Below are 20,659 nucleotides of genomic sequence, written 5' to 3' on the forward strand. Positions count from 1 at the left end.
AAATACCATCACATGGCATTACAAGTATAGTTGAGACTTATTTGACGCAAAGTCTCTTTATTGGATTTCTTTTGGTTAGGATAGTCTGAAATATAGTAGGTACTTTGTCAAAGGTACAGTTTCAGGACGAACATACAAAATAGAGAGAAAACATTGAAGCATTGTTTGCGATATCCTCTTTCATAATTTTCACACTTTAGTTGCCAACATCTTTAACAAGTACATAAAAGTGAGCCAACACCTTTTTGAACACATGTTCTCTACAGTGTGTGTGTGTGTGTGTGTGTGTGATATATAAAACACACAATGCCTCCAGAAAGTATTCGGTCCCCCTGACTTTCTTCACATTTTGTTACGTTACAGCCTTATTCGAAAATTGATTAAATAAAACAATTCCTCAGCAATCTACACACAATACCCCAAAATGACAAAGCGAAAACATGTTTGCAAATTTACATAAGTATTCAGATCCTTTGTTACGAGACTCAAAATTGAGCTCAGATGCATCCTGTTTGCCAGAATCATCCTTCAGATGTTTCTACAACTTAGAGTCCACCCATGATAAATTCAACGAGTTGGACATGATTTGGAAAGTCAAACCTGTCTATATAGAAAAGTCCCACAGTTGACAGTGCATGTCATAGGAAAGACCAAGCCATAAGGTCGAAGGAATTGTCCGTAGAGCTCCGAGACAGGACTATGACGAGGCACAGATCTGGGGAAAGGAACCAACATTTTTTTGCCGCATTGAAGGTCCCCAAGAACAGTGGCCTCCATCATTATTAAAATGGTAGAAGTTTGGACCTGGCCGCCCAGCCAAACTGAGCAATTAGGGGAGAAAGGCCTTGGTCAAGGAGGTGACCAAGAACCCGATGGTCACTCTGACAGAGCTCCACAGTTCCTCTGTGGAGATAGGAGAACCTTCCACAAAGACGAACATCTCTGCAGCACTCCACCAATCAGGCCTTTATGGTAGAGTGGCCAGACGGAACCTACTCCTCAGTAAAAGGTCCGACAGCCCACTTGGAGTGTGCCAAAAGGCACCTAAATTACTCAAGACCATGAGAATCAAGATTCTCTAGTCTGATGAAACCAGGATTGAACTCTTTGGCCTGAATGCCAAGCTTCACGTCTGGAGGAAACCTGGCACCATCCCTACGATGAAGCATGGTGGTGGCAGCATCATACTGTGTGGATGTTTTTCAGAGGCAGCGAGACTAGTCAGGATCGAGGCAAAGCTGAACAGAGCAAAGTACAGAGCGATCCTTGATGAAAAGTGCTGTGGAGCAAGTTAAGACCTCAGACTGGTGCAAAGGTTCACCTTCCAACAGGACAATGACCCTAAGTACACAGCTAAGACAACACAGGAGGGACAAGTCTCTGAATGTCCCTGAGAGATCTAGCCAGAGCCCAAACCTGATCGAACATCTCTGGAGAGACCTGAAAATAGCTGTGCAGCAACGCTCCCCATCCAACCTGACATAGCTTGAGAGGATCTGCAGAGAAACGCCCCAATACAGGTGTGCCACGCTTGGGACGTCATACCCAAGAAGACTCGAGGCTGTAATCACTGCCAAAGGTGCTTCAACAAAGTACTGCGTAAAGGGTCTAAATACTTACGTAAAAGTGATTTCACTTTAAATGATAAATTAGCAACATTATGGGGTATTGTGGGTAGATAGCTGAGGAAAAAAATAGTATTTATTACATTTTAGAATAAGGCTGTAACCTAACAAAATATGGAAAAAATTGAGGGGGCTGAATACTTTCTGAATACATTATATGAATATAAAAAAATACATTCTTTACACAATCCTTTCAAATGTCTCATGAATGTTGTGGATTGTTATATTTTTTACCCTTCCTTAAGACAATGTAAATGATAAAACAACTCAGACCAATGCCTTATGTATCTCTTAACTCTGCAAAAATTAGGTCCTTCAATCCAAAGCCTAGATACTGTTTACGTAAACACAATTTGGTGAGGAGAAAACCATGTTCACTCACTCCTGAATCAACTTGTACTACATACATACTCACTGCAACACATACATAGCTTTGATAAAAACTCTGGTTCAAAAGAAAATACTGCTGATAAATTGGAGCCAAATTGAACACTTTGTACTGCAGGGTTCCCCATGGCCACTGGGTTCATACAAAACACTGGAATCCATCACCACCAAACGAACGCAAAACTACAAATATAACTTAATTATGATTGGTAAAACTGAGATTTGATGAATATTACGCTTGCTGTTTGTATCCAAGACAACACCACTCATATCTAACAACTTTTCCCGATTGCTTAAGCAGAATACCAACACATCTTCATCTTGCATCTCAATAACTTCATAAAGTTTATTATTAGTGTATTTTTGTACAATTTCAGTCTAGGCACTTTGACTTGTCTGCCAGGGAATTGTTAACTCATTCCTATGTGTCAAGCAAGTTGAACCTCTGTATAATGTAGGGTTGGCATGCTGAACCATGAAGCTGGTTGAAGCCTTGAGAAAGGCCTTTCTAACAGCAACAGACACTAGACATCTTGCATTATAAGATCTTCCACATAATATTACTTTATAGAAATATTGATTTTGTAAGAATTTGTAAATAACAGCATTTCTTACATTGGGTGCAAACTAAGATATTGTGCACAAACAGACACCTTGCATCTAGTAGTAACCAAAATAGATTAAGTGTTGCACGATAGCACAAACACCAAATTAACCAAGAAACAGGAAATCAACCACAAGCATGTTATGTTCAACATAGTTCTTACTGTAGGAAAAGCACACATTCTCCACATCTATAAAAACAAGCTGTGCACGTTAAGGTCTATTTTCAATATGAATATCATGTGACAACAGATTCACAGCAATGGGCATAGGGGGTCAGCATTCTCTTATACGGTCTTACACTAAATACACACCAAGAAACTGGAACTAGGAAAATAATCAGATAAGATCTAATGGTTTTTGGCACACTTGTGCCAGCCTGGGGAACAGGAAGGGATGTATGTGTATGTTATACCAAGGTAAAGATCACAGGAGCTGGATACATAGTGGACTGTCTCGTTCCCATGGTTCTGCCTGGTTTCACACCCATCACTCAGTGCTGTCGGCGAGCGAGGCAGCGTCATCCTCTGTGTTTGTGTTGTAGCTGCCGTTGTGCTGGACGCAGGGTGATGTCAAACCCTCGCTTGGTGTGGCCGACCCCTCCCTGTCACTCTGGTAGACCTTCTCCTTCCTGTCGTAGTCCCTTTCCACCTGATCACGTTCAAAATTAAAATGTCAAATAGAGCAGGCCTTACTATACTAGGTGGATCAACAGAAAACACTAGGGCCACAGTGAAAACATTTAAGAGCTAAGGTTACTGACTACAGGACATCATGTCACTGTACTTTAGTTGTATTTATCCTTTGTTAGCCAGGAAAGTCACATGGAGATTGATATCTATATTTCAAGTACGCCCTGGCCAAGAAAACAGCACATTTAGTCACACACTCACCATAACACAAAACAGTGCATTCGGAAAGTATTCAGACCACTTGACTTTTTCCAAATTGTTACGTTACAGCCTTACTCTAAAAATATAAATATCACATATACATAAGTATTCAGACCCTTTACTCTGTACTTTTTTGTAGCACCTTTGACAGCAATTACAGCATTGAGTCCTCTTTTGGGTATGATGTTACAAGCTTGGTACACCTCTCACAGATCCTTTCATGCTGTCAGGTTGGATGGTGAGTGTTACTGCACAGCTATTTCCAGGTCTTTCCAGAGATGATCAATCAGGTTCAAGTCCAGACTCTGGCTGGGCCACTCAAGGACATTCAGAGACGTGTCCCGAAGCCACTCCTGCATTGTCTTGGCTGTGTGTTTAGGGTCGTTGTCCTGTTGGTAGGTGAACCTTCAACTCAGTCTGAGGTCCTGAGTGCTCTGGAGCAGGGTTTCATCAAGGACCTCTGTACTTTGCTCCGTTCATCTTTAACTTGATCCGGACTAGTCACTCAGTCCCTGCCGCTGAAAAACATCCCCACACCATGATGCTGCCACCACCATGCTTCACCGTAGGGATGGTGCCAGGTTTCCTCCAGATATGACGCTTGGCATTCAGGCCAAAGAGTTCAATCTTGGTTTCATCAGATCAGTGAATCTTGTTTCTCATGGTCTTGAGAGTCCTTTAGGAAAACTCCAAGCGGGCTGTCATGTGCTTTCTACTGATGAGTGGCTTCAGTATGGCCACTCTACCATAAAGGCCTGATTGGTGGAGTGCTGCAGAGATGGTTGTCCTTCTGGAAAGTTCTCCCATCTCCACAGAAGAACTCTAGAGCTCTGTCAGAGTGACCATCGGGTTCTTGGTCACCTCCCTGACCAACGCCCTTCTTCCCTAATTGCTCAGTTTGGCCGGGCGGACAGCTCTTGGAAGAGTCTTGGTGATTCCAAACTTCTATTTAAGAATGACGGAGGCCACTGTGTTCTTGGGGACCTTCAATGCTGCAGAAACGGTCTGAATACTAACAGTACAAGTCAAAAGTTGACATCTACTCCTTCAAGGTTTTTTTCTTTATTTCTACTATTTTCTACACTGTATAATAATAGTGAAGACATCAAAACTATGAAATAACACCAATAGAATCATGTAGTATGCAAAAAGTTGCCACCCTTTCCCTTGACAGCTTTGCACAGTCTTGGCATTCTCTCAACCAGCTTCATGAGGTAGTCGTCTCGAATGCATTTCAATTAACAGGTGTGCCTTGTTAAAAGTTCATTTGTGGAATTCCTTAATGCGTTTGAGACAATCAGTTGTGTTGTGACATGGTAGGGGTGGGTATACAGAAGATAGCCCCTATTTGGTAAAAGAGCAAGTCCATATTATGGCAAGAACAGCTCAAATAAGCAAAGAGAAACAACAGTCCATCATTCATTCAAGACAGGAAGGCCAGTCAATCCAGAAAACAACTGGATTGACAATCCAGAAAATGTATTCATGTGCAGTCACAAAAACCATCAAGCGCTCTGATGAAACTGGCTCTCATGAGGACCGCCACATGTAAGGAAGACCCAGAGTTACCTCTGCTGCAGTTCATTAGAATTACCAGCCTAGGAAATTGCAGCCCAAATAAATGCTTCAGAGTTCAAGTAACAGACACATCAACTGTTCAGAAGAGACTGCATGAAATCAGGTTGCAAAGAAACCACTACTAAAGGACACCAATAATAAGAGATTTGCTTGGGTCAAGATACACAAGCAATGGACATTAGGTGGAAATCTGTCCTTTGGTCTGATGAGTCCAAATTTGAAAATGTTGGTTCCAACCGCTGTGTCTTTGTGAGACGCAGAGTAGGTCAATGGAAGCACGGAGGTGGCGATGTGATGGTGCTTTGCTAGTGACACTGTCTGTGATTGTTTTCAACAGGTCAATGACCCAACACACCTCCAGGCTGTGTAAGAACTATTTGACCAAGAACGAGAGTGATGGAGTGCTGCATCAGATGACCTGGCTTCCACAATCACCTGACCTCAACCCAATTGAGATGGTTTGGGATGAGTTGGACTGCAGAGTGAAAGAAAAGCAGCCAATAAGTGCTCAGCATATGTGGGAACTCCTTCAAGACTGTTGGAAAGCATTCCAGGTGAAGCTGGTTGAGAGAATGCCAAGAGTGTGCAAAGCTGTCGCCAAGGCAAATGATGGCTACTTTGAAGAATCTCAAATGTAAAATATTTTGATTTGTTTAACACTATTTTCAAAAACCCTTGAATGAGTAAACGCATGACTGGTACTGTATGCAAAAAATGTAGGTTATTATTTGTAATAAATTTGCAAACAAAAACAAATGTTTTCGTTTGTCATTATGGGATAATGTGTGTAGATTGATGAGGGAAAAAATGAATTTAATCAATTTTACAGTAAGACTGTAACGTAACAAAATGTGGAAAAAGTGAAGGGGTCTGAATACTTTCCGAATGAACTGTACAACCCAAATTGTCATGTAAAAACAGTGCAATCATTTGTCATAAAGAGTATAGAAAGAGCAGGAGTCATGGTAAAAACAACATTCTAGTGTGATTAAATCCTCAATTGTAATACAAATGTTGCAAAGAGTTACAGGATGGGGCAGTATGTGTAAAAGCTCTCTTGCCAAACTCAGTCCTTACCTTTCAGTTTGCCTCACCTCAGACTATTGATCTGAACTACTATATTGCACACCACATACTTTTTCTTGGTACTTCATACTTCAATTTAACACTAACAACTACAAAGGGATATTGCAGGAAAGAATGGGCGAGGCCCAAAATCTCAAAACTAGAATATAGCTATGCGCAACATTGTTCATACTACACACACACTGTACAAAACACTTGCAGTGGCATAGTTGAAAGTCGCCAAACAAAGTTTACTGTGAGGAACCCCTAGTAAGCTGTCTGCAGATTGTTATCAATTCTGAAGAGTGGAGTTTCACAGAGATTTGATCTTTAGTGCAGTGAGAAGTAGGCCAGTGTTTTTCCGAGACAGGCTTGACGACGTGCAGATATTATGCTAATTACAGTGATAAGGACAATGATTATAGACACAAATACAGTCAACTTCTGACAAGTGCACTTACGGTCAGGAGTGGATTCTGAAGTCAGCAACTATAGCATTAGTCTTCTCACCTTCATAGGTTTGGCCTTGAGCTCCATCTTCTCTTTATCTCTGCTGCTCTTCTTCCTGGAGTTGGAACTCTCCCTCTTTTCCCTGCTGCCATCCCTTGCTTTCTCCCTCTTCTCGTCTTTCCTCCCTCTGCAAATGTAAATGTCAACACAACCCTTAATGATCGACAGAGTAACGTCATCCAGAAGTCTTGTTTGTGCAAATCTTCCAGAGACCACCATAATGCAAGATTTAAGTTACACATGGGTATCTCAAGTTAGGATTCCCACCCTATGGGCTTGGTTGTGGTGGTGCTGATTGTTGTGTTGAATGGTCCCGTTGTACTACATTGTTTTACTGTACCTCTTTGGTGAGGGAGACCTGGCTTTCCTTCTGGGACTCCTAGAACGATCCCTGCTCTTCCTTCTGTGGCCCCTGAAAATAATTTACACCAACATTTCTTAATATTAACTGGGAGTTTTTGTTAATATTGAGAGCTCTCAGACAGGCCTATGGATATTATTGTGTGTACATCAGTTCAGCCCTCATTTTATATAGTGTGTTAGCTGAACAAATAAGTATATTTTTGTTTCATCAACAGGCCCTACCCTAATTTAAGATGTGTGCTTAACTATAAATCAATTAGAAAGGATTTCAGCTTGATATACTATATACACTCAGTGGTCAGTTTATTATGTACGCCTCCATAACAGCCTGAATTCTTCAGTGCGTGGATTCCACAAGGTGTGGCGTTAAAAACTTTGCTCTATTGGTATCAAGGGACCTAATGTGTGCCAGAAAAACATTCCCCACACCATTACACCACCGCCACCAGCCTGTACCATTGACACCATGCAGGATAGGGCCATGTACTTATGCTGCTTACACCAAATCCTGACTCTGCCATCAGCATGATGCAACAGGAACCGGGATTCTTCAGACCAGGCAAAGTTTTTCCACTCCTCAAATCTCAGGGTTGGTGAGCGCGTGCCCATAGCTGATAGGAGTGGAACCCAGTGTGGTCTGCTGCAATAGCCCATCAGTGATAAGGACTGACGAGTTCTGTTATCCGAGATGACGTTCTGCACACCACTGTTGTACTGCACCATTATTTGCCTATTTGAGGCCCGTTTGTTAGCTTGCACAATTCTTGCCATTCTCCTTCGACCTCTCATCAACGAGCTGGACTGCCGCTTACTGGACGTTTTTTGTTGATGCATCATTTACAGTAAACACTTGACACTGAGTGCAGTTACACACACACACACACACTAATAGCCAGATGAATATAATAATTAGATTAAAACGTTTACATGCTTTGCAAGAATAACAATTTCCTAATAATTATGTTTACATGGACACTTCTGAGGAAGGCACAGTGATGCCGAAACGTTGGTAGATGCCCATTAAATTGCTGGGAGATTACACATGGAGTGTGCGACTTTCATTATTTTGATAGTTTATTCACCGTTAGTCAGCACCTCCACACAAACTATTATTCTGGGTGTGTGCAAGCTCATGTTTTTGTTATCTACATGGACACATCTGAAATCAGGCTACCTGATGGCACTCTGAAAATGCAGAAAATCACCAAGCAAAACAAACGTTCTACCAAGGTCAACATTTTATTTTTGGGAAGGATATTTGATTCTTAGTTCGAACATAAGAAGTTTGTATGCGAAAACAACTTCTACGTTCAGTTGTTCTGAATACACTTTACTCGTGCTAAAGAGGGAGGCTGGTTCGGCTGCTGCTAGCACATGTACAGATCAAATACACAGCTGGAACGCCGATTAACGTGTTTACATGTCCTTTTCACGTACTGGGGTGAAAAGCTCAGGAGGCTGGTATTTTGAGATACCGGAACCAGTGGAAGCAGTGCGCCCATTCTAACGTTCAATCGAACAGTTACAATGCCCGTCTGCCTGCTTTATATAACAAGCCAGGGCCACATGACTCACTGTCTGTAGAAGCTAACCATTTTTTTGTGAAAGGGGTGGTGTACCTAATAAACTGACCACTGAGTACATTCAGGAAGCATGTATAGTATGGTGTTCTGCTGACCTGCTCGTGCTCCTGGACCTTTGGGATGCACTGTAGCTTTTTGGAGGTGTTTTAGCCTTTTTCTCCTTCTGCCGCCTATCCTCTATAACCCGAGATATATCCTCCTTTCCTCTCGTCCTCTGCTCCCTCTCTTTCCGCCTGTCCCTGCAGTACACAAGAAAGTGTGTCACTCCTTTCCTAGATGCCTTTGATCTGCAAGCTGGTACAAACCATGACACAGAGACTGGAGCCTAGTGATTCAATGAGTAAACTCAACATCATACTGGCACTGCTGCTAAAACACGTATTTACCAAATGTTGGGTCCTGGCTTAAAGCTAAAGAAACAAAGAATGCACACCATTTAAGGTGATGTGCAGACTAACAAAATAAACTATACACATTTAAACTATACAATTTTTTTTGAACGAACGCCATCCTCATGACTAAAGATTTCCTAACAGCTTTATTTGATTTACAAAAGCCTTTAGGCTTATCTCAAGGTAAAATAGTTGGAACAACAGACTGCAGTAGTTCTACCGTGATCTGGAGCGCGAAAGTCTCTTGTGGATCCCCCGAGAGACGTGGGACTCGCTGACCTTGGGCCGTGACCTCTGAGAGAGCCTGCTTCTGGAGACGAGAAAGCAAAAAAGGGGAGAATTTATATTATTAGACCAAACCAAGTTCACTTTATTTGCCTGTGAGAGGAATTCTCAATCCCGGACCGTACCTGTGCCTAGAATGGGACCGCTTCCTCCTCGTTCTCGAGCGGGAATGCGATCGTGACCGTGTTCTGGATCTCCTGGAACGTCGGGAGTGACTGGATGAGCGTTTCTTCACCTCCTCTGTAACAGGAAGTGATTGGTCAGACTAATCATACCAATCTATGTCTGTGAAAGACATCCTGTGATGTTGAAACGTCACTCCTGTATCTATTCCTATACCTGTAGTTCCATCTGCAGTAAAGCCTGAGCATTTTTATTGCTGACTAAATCTGTGCCTGCCTTTGAGTTGTGCTTTTAAATAAATCCAATTTAGGATGCATTTGGCTCGGGCATAATCCTTTTCATACCATCCAACCATTTTCACACGAAAAAAGCTACAAGGGTACCCGTGAGGATGAGAGTGCTTGACCTCTGACCTGGCTCTACTATGATGGCGGCAATGGTGGACTGGGCCTCTCTGACCCTCTTCATTACATCCTCCAGCTCCTTGGCTGCAGCCTGAGGGGTCAGCTCTGGGGGCTTCACAATGGCGTTGTTGGAATGATTAATCCTGACCAAAACACAACGTTATATCACATTAACGCAACTTAGTGAACATCAAGTCACAACACAGAAAGGCAAATCACCACAGACATGGAAAACAATTCACTTAAGAGGCACAAGACTTTCAATTGCTACGTTTGTCGATTCCAAAGACAGCACAGTATTGAGCAACGTGCGGTAGTACTACCACAAAAAATGTCAACTGGTCATTTAATTTGAATTTGGAGAGAAGCACAATCATCACAATCAATATTCAATAACAGTGAACAGGGTAACACATAGGTGTATCTCCACTAATAATATTATGAGACGAGATACACAACATATAACATTTTCTATAGAATAAAAACGTTATGAGACTTACTTCAAGGGTCTGTCTCCGAACATGACTCCGTTAAAGGTCAGCGCTCTGGACACTGAATCCTGGTCGGCAAACTCCACGAAGGCGAAGCGTGTGGGCTGCGTCTCGTCCCCCGCCATGCGCACAAACTTTACGTCGCCCACCTGCTTAAAGAATTCCAGCAGCTGCTCTGCAGTAGTGGTCTACGGAGGGAGAAGAGAGCACATTTTAACATTAATGCAATAAGATACAGGTATAGGATCTTAATGTGATCACCATTTTATTGATGAGAATTTGTAGTGTATTCAATGTTAAAAAAGGCTTCTAAAGCCTTAAAAACGTCAGACTTGATTTGCCCTAATGAAAAATTGATCAACCCCTAAAACAATATCCATGAATTATAATCCATATAATAATTCTAATTTCCTGTTGCAGCAGAATAATTTTCCTACGGTAGCAAACTGGCTCAAATTAAGATCTTACATCTGTAACCGTCATAAGATTATGGCATCATCCTATGACAGATGATAACCCTTAATATAACAGAGAAAGAGCTTCATCCAAGTGCTATATCCTAACTTGACTTTTGAGCTTAAATCATGCATTCATGTCAATGGGAAATATATATGAAAATGTGAATAGCTGTCACAGAACTTCAGTTACTCTTAGGGTCCCTGTTACCTGCGAGTTGAGGTTGCCAACGTAGACAGTCCTTCTGATCTCGTTCACCTTGGAGGGATCCACGTTCCCCATGAGGGGGGGCTGGGCGGAGGACGACACCCCACCTGCTCCAGTCACAGCCAGGGCCGACACTGCAGGGTCCAGGGCAGCTGGCAATGCCGCCAGGCTCACAATAGGGACGCTCAGCTGCTGCAGTAACACAAACAGAGCAAGGTTTACTAGGCAGATGGAGAGGTGGAATAAAGATTGAGAGATTTTCAGGTAAGATGTACCGCACATAGAAACAGTTTCATGATATCTTTAAGTTTGATTGCCATTTGTTCCCTTCTGAAAATAAAAGGCCCAAATGTTGCACAGGTGCTGTAGAGCTTAATAAATATGTCTGTGGTAAAGCAATACACCTCCTACTGATCAAAACTTGTATAGCACAGTGTTTCTCATCTTTTTTGTACCAGAGGCTTGGCAAGCTATGGCACTTCTTGGAAGACTACTTATATTAAAACTAACACTTGAGAACTGACTAAATATTTGTCACAACTATTCTGTGGGACGAGTCAGCAACATCCCAGAGACCAAAGTTGGCCTGTGGAGTGGAAATTGAGCACCCTGGTACGGTCTATTAATCCCAAACTCACAGTCTGTATGGGGGCCGAGGTGGGAAGGGGCAGCAGGCCGGCGCCTGGCATCAGGCTGGGTACAGCAGGAACAGCAGGGGGGGCAGCAGGTGCCAAGAGAGACAAGGCCTTGGCTTCTTCTGGGATCTTCCCTGTGGGACAAGGCGAGGAGTTAGAGCAGGTCATGGCAGGAATCAACCCTTCTGCGTCCTCTATGACTGCAGTATTATAGCCCCAGTATTCTAGAGAGAGAGAGAACATTCCTTCTTCATACAAAGACCTAGCTTTATTGGCTAGTTACTGAGGAGTCTAAGAGCCGATGCTAAAAAAAGGTTGAGCATCCACAGTGAGGTTTCCCTCTACTTCTCAAATTTACTGTAATAAGTCAGTCATTTAGCATTCAGGCTATGAACAGACAAAAACGTTAACATGACTTTTTCCTCACAAACGAAAGGGAAATCCTGATTTTTGTCCTCTTTTTTTCATAGATTCAAAAAATAATGCAGAGAACACTTTGAGGTATGGGTCACCTGTACTGGAAACATATTGGTCATGAACCATACGATAGCAAGCATGGGCGCTTTTCCCGTAGGGCGATCGTTTCGCAGTGTTGGAAAGGAGTGCAACACAAGACAACCGTTCATGATGGCTGCATCACTAATAGCACACAGAACATCAGATACAGAAAAGAAGAACATTTTTTAAGAATCTTGAGAAATTCCCAAACGTTAACCAAAACTTAAAACCTAAAAACAACGGATTTGAAATCTTTCACTTTCTTATTACTGGTTCAATCTGCCGTTCCTGAATGGAAGAGGGGAAGGGCGAAGTGGGTCTTTCAATTCATCTAGTGGCTTTGTTTTTGAGAAGAAAAAAAACAATTACAATAATTTAAGGCTTAAGGGCAAAAGCAATAAAAAGTCCATGTAATCAAATTCTTATACTATCAGTATAAGCATTATGTTACCAATGTAAAATGTAAAGGTTCTATTCTATTCTACTACTTATAAGTTAATGATACTTTCTCCTAGTGAGTTTAAGGTTTAGATGAGCCCTATATTTGAAATCCTAACCATAGACCAAGAGCAGGAGACAAAGAAAGTAAAACGTGTTAGTCATCTTCATGGCAGCCCATGTGTGATACACATTCCACCTGGGTGCCATGGCAACCTGGACAGAACTCAATCACAGACTGGAAGGAGAGAGAGAGAATGAGCGAAAGAAAGAAAGAGAAGAGGTGAGAGAAAGAGAGAGGAAAAAAGAAAAACCCAAAATAATAAACGGAAAAACAATATGCTAGGAATAATGCAATAGTGTAGCTAGAGTCTAGAGGGAGCAGACAAGGCAAGGGACAACATGTGAAAGTAAAATCTAAAAGAAACCAAACAAAAAAAAGAAAGAAAAGAAAGATAAATAAAAAGAGACAAGGTGTCCATCTTGGAAGGTTCAGCGGGCTTATTCTCCTTGGTCACATTCCCCCCTTGAAGGCAGCGGTGGCCCCAGCGGGGATAGTGGCTTGGAAAACAATGCCTGACTCAGGCTAGTGTAGTGTAACAGCTGGGCCAGTCTAGTCATCTGATATGCACACATAATCACACAGAAAAAACATACAAAACCAAATTAATAAACTCAGTAGCCATCCAGCACTAAGTTAACGTGGACAAAAAAGCATTTCAAGTGAGAGAATCGGTTAGATAAGGTGAGACCACTTTTTTCTCTTTTTTTTTGAGAAGCTATACGCTAAATAATGGAACAAGAAGGTTCTAGAAGACAGGGAGATTAAGCAAAAAAAAAAAAAAAAAAAAAAAAAATGAAACAAAATAAAGAGAGAAAAGAAGTAGTTAATTATTTATTATGTTATTCTACCATCCTTGAAATCACCTCCATATCACTATGCATTATACCCATAACAATCACGTCAACCTTTGTCAAGAACATCAGAATCCGAGTCAAGTGTTATTTCGCAAGAATGTGGATGATGTATTGCCAGACCAGCATAAACTGTCATTGAATACAGTGAGGTGGTACTAGTCTATGATGTTACTCTAAGTGTCTACTCCTGCTACTACAATGTGCCTTCCATGGTCCGTGCAAATGATCATGTTATTTTCATATTGTGTATAGCCCCATGACAAAACACACTGCTTATATCTAGCTAGTTGTGACAGGTGCTTAGGATAAATTGAGTGCTCATTGTGGATTAGGCCATCTTGGATCTGGGATACAGTGCAAGTGTGAAAGTGCATTTGTGTTCATGTGTATTCCTAATGGAAACCAACACAGCAAAACACTGGAAAGAAACACTTGCATGTACCTGCTATTTGAATGTAGGATACTAACGTTAGAATTTCAGCGGTTTCACGAACCAATAGACAACACAATTTCACAGGAAGTGTGTTGACTACACAAAACACTCATCATGTCAACATCATCACTTGAATGAGTTTGAGCATACTCACCTTCTGCACATGGGACTACGATCAAAGCTCTGTCAATAAATACAGTGTTGGTTAAATGTTGCGCCACGCCAACACTGGAAGGCTCTCGATACTTTATGTAACATACTTTGGACGAGAAGGGGAGTGGTGCATTGCTGTAAGAGAACACAGACATATATTAGAAATTACATGGATGTTGAATGAACACAGTTTACAAGTCAACGTTAGCTATACATGCCTATCTATCTACATTAAGTAAACTCCGGTAGCTAGCTGCACCAATGGTAAACGTGCGGAGTAGGCCCTTGATCCTGGGTGTTTCTTTATTAGGCATGCCGAATTGATAGCGCTTACTCCGGGGGGTAAAGACGTAACTCCTCGACGTCCCCAAGAAAGCCGAAGAGAGTGCGCATCTGCTCACTACTCACGGCAGACGACAGATTGGTGATTTGAATGACAGCGGTGCCTGGAATTCCACTCATTTTTCGAAATGCTTCCTCTTGAAAATGTACAGGAAATCGTATTTTACGACTATCCGAACGTTAATTCTAGAAAACGGTTACAGGGGCAGCAAAGACAGTACCACAGACAGAACAGTGAACCAGACGTTTCACCGGATGTATAAATCTGAAGCATCCGGTTGGCGTGTCCCACTCACAACCAAATATGGTGGTGAGGGGAAGCGGCGGCTGTGAGAGAAGATGGAGCGAGAAGGATTTTGGACGATAGTCTGCTAATTTTCTCATCCGTGAAACATTTGAGTTTAATACTGTTAAGAAAACTACAATCTGTTACGAAGTGGATTACGTTTTGTAGACTTTACCCTTTGCGGGTAAAGTTTCCCCCCAAAATGGCGTTGTTTAAAATGAGTGCAAGGGCCAAATTAGCAATTGCACACACGCACTTCACAGAGTAGGCGTTCCCTAACGGAAATATGCAAACACATGTTAGAACGGGCCAATATAATCTCCCTAGCTCGTGCTTGGTTCTGCCCACTTCCTTGTTTGTTCGGCCCACTGTGATTAATTTGCTCCCATTGGAATCGACATGCTATGGTCAATCTTGGGTTAGTTTAGCAAATCTTTGACAGTAATGCTGAAAGATCTTGACGTCTCCACCGATTGCTGTGCGAACAGCGCCTTCATGTGTCAAGGATGTCTCACATCAAGGGTCTTTCTTCAATTAGATTTCATTACCAGACTGCGTCCTCTCTCCTCTTCAAAAAAGCCACAGTTAATCGAGGAGAGTGGACGTGGATGGAAATGCTTTTGCTTGAAATGAGCCGGTCCTTCTCTGCTCGGAGCATCATTAGGCAAATTAAGTTAACAGGGAGGAGCATCCCAAAATAAATGTGTAAAGTCCAAAAAAATTGTTGTGCAAAACATTTTATAGATAAAACAATAAGTAGAATATTGTTTTTAAAAGTGTTTTTCTCTGATGAAACAAAAGCTGATTCAAAGGGGGTGTGGAAAATTTAAAAATGATTCTGCAGTAGAATACACATGAGTATCCTCGATAAAAGGTGGCTATCGAGGAGGGGAGAACACTTCCGTTTTCCTACTAACAAACTAACACACTCCTCGGACACTTATTGGTTTCGGGTCATGGAGAAGAGAGGACGGAGGAGAGAGGATAGACTTCTGCCTAATGAGAAAACCCAGAAGGAAAACTTTATAATTACTAAATAAAATCTACATTGGAGACGTTTCCATGGCAAAACAAAAAATGGGTCGCCAAGGTGGAACCAAAATATTATTCATCTGGAAGAAGCAGGAGCTGTGCACCCTTTCTTACTTAATGACACAGTGCACTTGCTGAAACTAAGGGGTTTTCTTGTTTGGGCAAACGACCATCCTCCGTCGTATATCCTCCGTGAGCCAGAAATCAATAAGTGGTCGAGGAGTGTGTCATTTCGTTAGTAAGCAAACAGGAAGGGGGCTGGAAGGGGTTAGCTTCATGTCAATACAGCAAATGGAGTATGAGGAGTGTGTGTATCAAAAGGAAAGTATTGGGCGTGTGAAAAAGAGTGGGTGTGTCGAAAAGGAAAGTGGTGGGAGTGTGGAAAGGAGTGGATGTGTCAAATGCTCTGCTATAGGTTAGACCAGGGCTTTCCAACCCTGTTCCTGTAGAGCTACCCCCCTGTAGGTTTTCACTCTAACCCTAGTTGTGACTAACTTGATTCAGTTTATCAGATGTGCTAGATTAGGGTTGGAGCGAAAACCTACAGGACGGTAGCCCTCCAGGAACAGGTTTGGGGAGCCCTGGGTTAGACGGTTTTGATTAAGCGGTGTTATGTAGCACTATATTTGAGCACTCCAATATGGTATCCTTCCACGCGGCAGAATACATTTGAGTAAGGATTTCACATTAGTCCCGTGTCCCAGGTAGTGCTGAGGCTGCTGCTGACCCGCTTAAATAGCTGCTACCGCACAACTTCCACCTCTTGCTTTTCTCTCAGCTCATTCCAGAGAGGATTGCTTGGTAAGAGTGCTATGTTAGAGTGTATAAGCACAGAAGTATGCCTGCAGCTATTCAATAGCTTGGAGCAAGCTAACTAGCTAGCCTCTCCATCTGGGTGGTCTGCTGTCACTCCCACTGGGTTTGACTTGTGCCTTCTTGTTTGGGTTTTGACCTTGTTTTAATTACTTGTGACAGTATTCGAATTTGGGCAATACTCGGTTTAGGGTTTTTCTTAAGCCGGATGTACACTACATCATTTTGGCTCCGATTTAGCTGTCCCAGACAAGTTTTTGAGATCCCCCCCCTGCCTTCTTGGGACGCGTGGCCATGAATGACACTCGTTTAATGTGAGCGGGTCAGAAACGCAATCTGGGGCTACCGATCCGGTCTTTGAGCAGTCCCAGACGTCCCGATATTTTCAAACATGTTTGTTGTTATCAGCACAAAATCTGCAATGCTCTTATAATGTGAGATGTGCAAGACACGTTTTGAGAACGTGATCAGCAATAGCCAATGAGAGCTCACCAGAGAAGAAGCCAGTGAGATGATGACGATGTTTCGCATCCCCTGGAATGTGTAGACACTCGAGTAGGAGCGATGATTATTAGTATGCGTTTGTACTTGCCTTTTTCCAAGAGCCACAGAGTAAAATTGTTTCAGCTCTGAAGTTCACAAGCAATGCTATTTAATTAAAAATCTTGGCTCGAAATTTCAACTCCTTTGAGCCACAGCTCGTTCTAGCTACTTTACCAATCTAATCACATCATTGTTTTGGCGAGACAGCGTGGTGGTATGGAGAATCCTCACGACCAAGTAAAGAATCTTACAGTGTGTGACACCCTGTCTGTGCCAGATTGTTTAGTGTGCGCACCACTACCTTGGCAAGACAAACAACTACAGGAAAGATGGTTGTTTAATGTGAGTGACTCAGCGAGTGTGGAGAACGCATAAAACATTATATTTGAGAAGCATTCCAGTAAATGCTGTACTGTCACTGCAGATGCCGGATTAACCATGCAGAGCATTTTAATGGCACCACACCCATATTTTTTAACAATGTGGAGGGCTCCTCATTGACATGATTGGTTGATGGTTGGTGGCAATGGTATGTCCTGTATAAACGCAAACTCACTTCCTTGAGAACTTCCTTCACAATAGCTCTGCTCAACTGCTCTGCGAAGTGCAAGAAGTATGAATACCATGACTCATGCAGAGGCCGTATTGTCAGAAATGCTGTATGGCCAATGCAGAACCTGGATTGACCATGCAGAGCCTTTAGGTGTTGCAAGGCACACCAAGATTTCATCTCTCACAGGGCACAGAAATCTTGCCTAAACTCTTGTGTTCAACCGTGAACCAACTATGCAAAATAGATAGCTTAATGAGAGGTGACCATTGCAGGACTGAGCACAATTATAAACACACTTTCTCTTAAGTCCTGCCAACCTCAAACCCCATGTATAAAGAAATAAATATATTATAAACGTGGTGTCAGTTACAGCCGACCCACATGTTTGAAGCAAGAAATAAACTATAGGCATGTGTGAGTTACAATGCCCTGCCCCTTCACGGTCAAGCAGTTCACACTCCAGTCATGTCTCCTCTCCTTTAGATAGTGTATGAGACAGTGGCTGATACTGTAGGTCCGTAGTAATCTTTACTATTATACAGTATTGCGCAGTGTTTACTATAGACATAGTACACTGCTCAAAAAAATAAAGGGAACACTAAAATAACACATCCTAGATCTGAATGAATGAAATATTCTTATTAAATACTTTTTTATTTACATAGTTGAATGTGCTGACAACAAAATCACACAAAAATGATCAATGGAAATCAAATTTATCAACCCATGGAGGTCTGGATTTGGAGTCACACTCAAAATTAAAGTGGAAAACGACACTACAGGCTGATCCAACTTTGATGTAATGTCCTTAAAACAAGTCAAAATGAGGCTCAGTAGTGTGTGTGGCCTCCACGTGCCTGTATGACCTCCCTACAACGCCTGGGCATGCTCCTGATGAGGTGGCGGATGGTCTCCTGAGGGATCTCCTCCCAGACCTGGACTAAAGCATCCGCCAACTCCTGGACAGTCTGTGGTGGATGGAGCGAGACATGATGTCCCAGATGTGCTCAATTGGATTCAGGTCTGGGGAACGGGCGGGCCAGTCCATAGCATCAATGCCTTCCTCTTGCAGGAACTGCCGACACACTCCAGCCACATGAGGTCTAGCATTGTCAGGCATTAGGAGGAACCCAGGGCCAACCGCACCAGCATATGGTCTCACAAGGGGTCTGAGGATCTCATCTCGGTACCTAATGGCAGTCAGGCTACCTCTGTCGAGCACATGGAGGGCTGTGCGGCCCCCCAAAGAAATGCCACCCCACACCATGACTGACCCACCACCAAACCGGTCATGCTGGAGGATGTTGCAGGCAGCAGAACATTCTCCACGGCGTCTCCAGACTCTGTCACATCTGTCACATGTGCTCAGTGTGAACCTGCTTTCATCTGTAAAGGGCACAGGGCGCCAGTGGCAAATTTGCCAATCTTGGTGTTCTCTGGCAAATGACAAACATCCTGCACGGTGTTGGGCTGTTTGCACAACCCCCACCAGTCGATGTCGGGCCCTCATACCACCCTCATGGAGTCTGTTTCTGACCGTTTGAGCAGACACATGCACATTTGTGGCCTGCTAGAGGTAATTTTGCAGGGCTCTGGTAGTGCTCCTCTTGCTCCTCCTTGCACAAAGGCGGAGGTAGCGGTCCTACTGCTGGGCTGTTGCCCTCCTACGGCCTCCTCCACGTCTCCTGATGTACTGGCCTGTCTCCTGGTAGCGCCTCCATGCTCTGGACACTACGCTGACAGACACCTTCTTGCAAACCTTCTTGCCACAGCTCGTATTGATGTACAGCATGTGCAATTTATTGTCAATCAGTGTTGCTTCCTAAGTGGACAGTTTGATTTCACGGAAGTGTGATTGACTTGGAGTTACATTGTGTTGTTTAAGTGTTCCCTTTATTTTTTGGGGCAGTGTATATTACACTGTTGGCGGAATTATTTTCCACTAGGAAACGCTACAGCTATTATGTCTCCTCCTTCAGATAATGTTTGAGACAAAGGCTGATACTGTCTATCTCAATGCAAATAGTACAGGTAGCCATTTGATAAGCTGTTCAGAAGTCTTATGACTTGGGGCTTTAAGAAGCCTTTTGGACCTAGACTTGGTGATTTGGTACCACTTGCCGTGCGGTAGCAGAGAGAACAGTCTATGACTAGGGTGGCTGGAGTCTTTGGCAAATTTTAAGGCCTTCCCCTGACACTGCCTGGTTTACAGGTCCTGGATGGCAGGACGTTTGGCCCCAGTGATGTACTGGGCCGCACGCACTACCCTCAGTAGCGCCTAGTGGTCGGAGGCTGAGCAGTTGCCATACCAGGCGGTGATGCAATCAGTCAGGATGCTCTCGATGGTGCAGCTGTAGAACTTTTGAGCTATTACACTGCGTTCTTGCACAGTGTTTAGCTGGGGTTACTCATTTTCTGTTATACTTACAGTTAAGACAGTAACTATCCTAGTTTCTCTTGGAAACCCACATCTCAGCTCTATTACACTGAGGGTTTCAGTGTGTAGCTGGGTTTACTATAGTTATGTTGCATTACTTTACAATACAGACAGTAACTAACCTAGTTTACAGTAACTACTGTATAAAGCTATATTACACTGGGGTATTACACAGTGTGTAGCTGGGTTTACTATAGTTTTTCTGTTGCAGTTTGACTAAAGGTGCTTTTCCTACGTATGGGAACTATACAGTCACATCTCATGGCAGACTTTGTGGATCTGCTGCCATGGGTTTGGGTTTCCTGACCATGCTGTCCGGCCAGTAGGCCGGACTCAGCTATCTGACTGGCCGACCGGCTGGATGGACCTAGCTGTCTTGCTGGCTGGCCGGACTTAGCTAGGTCTGGCCAGCTGGCCAGAAAGTTATCTGTCCGGCCGGCCGGACATAGCTTTCTGGCAACCAACCTAGCCTTGCGGACCTATCTACCATACCTACCCAACTGGCCGTAAACCAGGTAGGTAGGTCTGGCCAAAAGGGACGTAGGTCAGTTAGGTCTGGCCAGCCAGGTAGGTAGGCCAGCTAGGTAGGGGGGCTGCCCGAGTAGGTCCGGCC

General features: G+C 43.1%; 1 protein-coding gene across 9 annotated transcripts; it reads right to left on the minus strand.

Moving 5' to 3' along the window:
- Positions 1 to 40: 40 nt before the first annotated feature.
- Positions 41 to 14,897, minus strand: srek1 (splicing regulatory glutamine/lysine-rich protein 1). Of its 9 annotated transcripts, none has more exons than XM_090234280.1 (14): positions 14,375 to 14,897; positions 14,042 to 14,175; positions 12,369 to 13,157; positions 12,113 to 12,239; positions 11,604 to 11,734; positions 10,969 to 11,157; positions 10,312 to 10,490; positions 9,821 to 9,954; positions 9,410 to 9,524; positions 9,220 to 9,309; positions 8,703 to 8,846; positions 7,002 to 7,073; positions 6,613 to 6,788; positions 41 to 3,266 (listed from the first exon to the last, which is right to left on the minus strand). In XM_090234280.1, the coding sequence occupies exons 4-13, from the start codon at positions 12,141 to 12,143 to the stop codon at positions 6,641 to 6,643; spliced, it is 1,233 nt and encodes a 410-aa protein (XP_090090406.1). In that variant the 5' UTR covers positions 12,144 to 12,239; positions 12,369 to 13,157; positions 14,042 to 14,175; positions 14,375 to 14,897; the 3' UTR covers positions 41 to 3,266; positions 6,613 to 6,640. The 9 variants fall into 9 exon arrangements, with proteins under 9 accessions (XP_090090406.1, XP_090090405.1, XP_021457884.1 ...); XM_090234279.1 differs by having other exon boundaries at positions 6,662 to 6,788; positions 10,969 to 11,154; positions 14,375 to 14,631; XM_021602209.3 differs by having other exon boundaries at positions 6,662 to 6,788; positions 12,113 to 13,157; positions 14,375 to 14,875.
- Between the last annotated feature and the right edge of the window lie 5,762 nt (positions 14,898 to 20,659).

This window comes from Oncorhynchus mykiss, chromosome 5 (assembly GCF_057628025.1).
Source record: "Oncorhynchus mykiss isolate SJ-2025 chromosome 5, ASM5762802v1, whole genome shotgun sequence".
Lineage (NCBI taxonomy): Eukaryota > Metazoa > Chordata > Actinopteri > Salmoniformes > Salmonidae > Oncorhynchus > Oncorhynchus mykiss.

What these genes read in the sequence shown, in the direction of transcription:
- srek1 (XM_021602203.3), bottom strand. Translation starts at nt 14,502, where the DNA reads ATGAGTGGAATTCCAGGCACCGCTGTCATTCAAATCACCAATCTGTCG. An exon ending in TTACGTCTTTACCCCCCGGA is followed by an intron (nt 14,176 to 14,374) that starts GTAAGCGCTATC and finishes GTTCTCTTACAG; the next exon opens with CAATGCACCACTCCCCTTCT. An exon ending in AGGTCTCCCTCACCAAAGAG is followed by an intron (nt 6,789 to 7,001) that starts GTACAGTAAAAC and finishes TTACATTTGCAG; the next exon opens with AGGGAGGAAAGACGAGAAGA.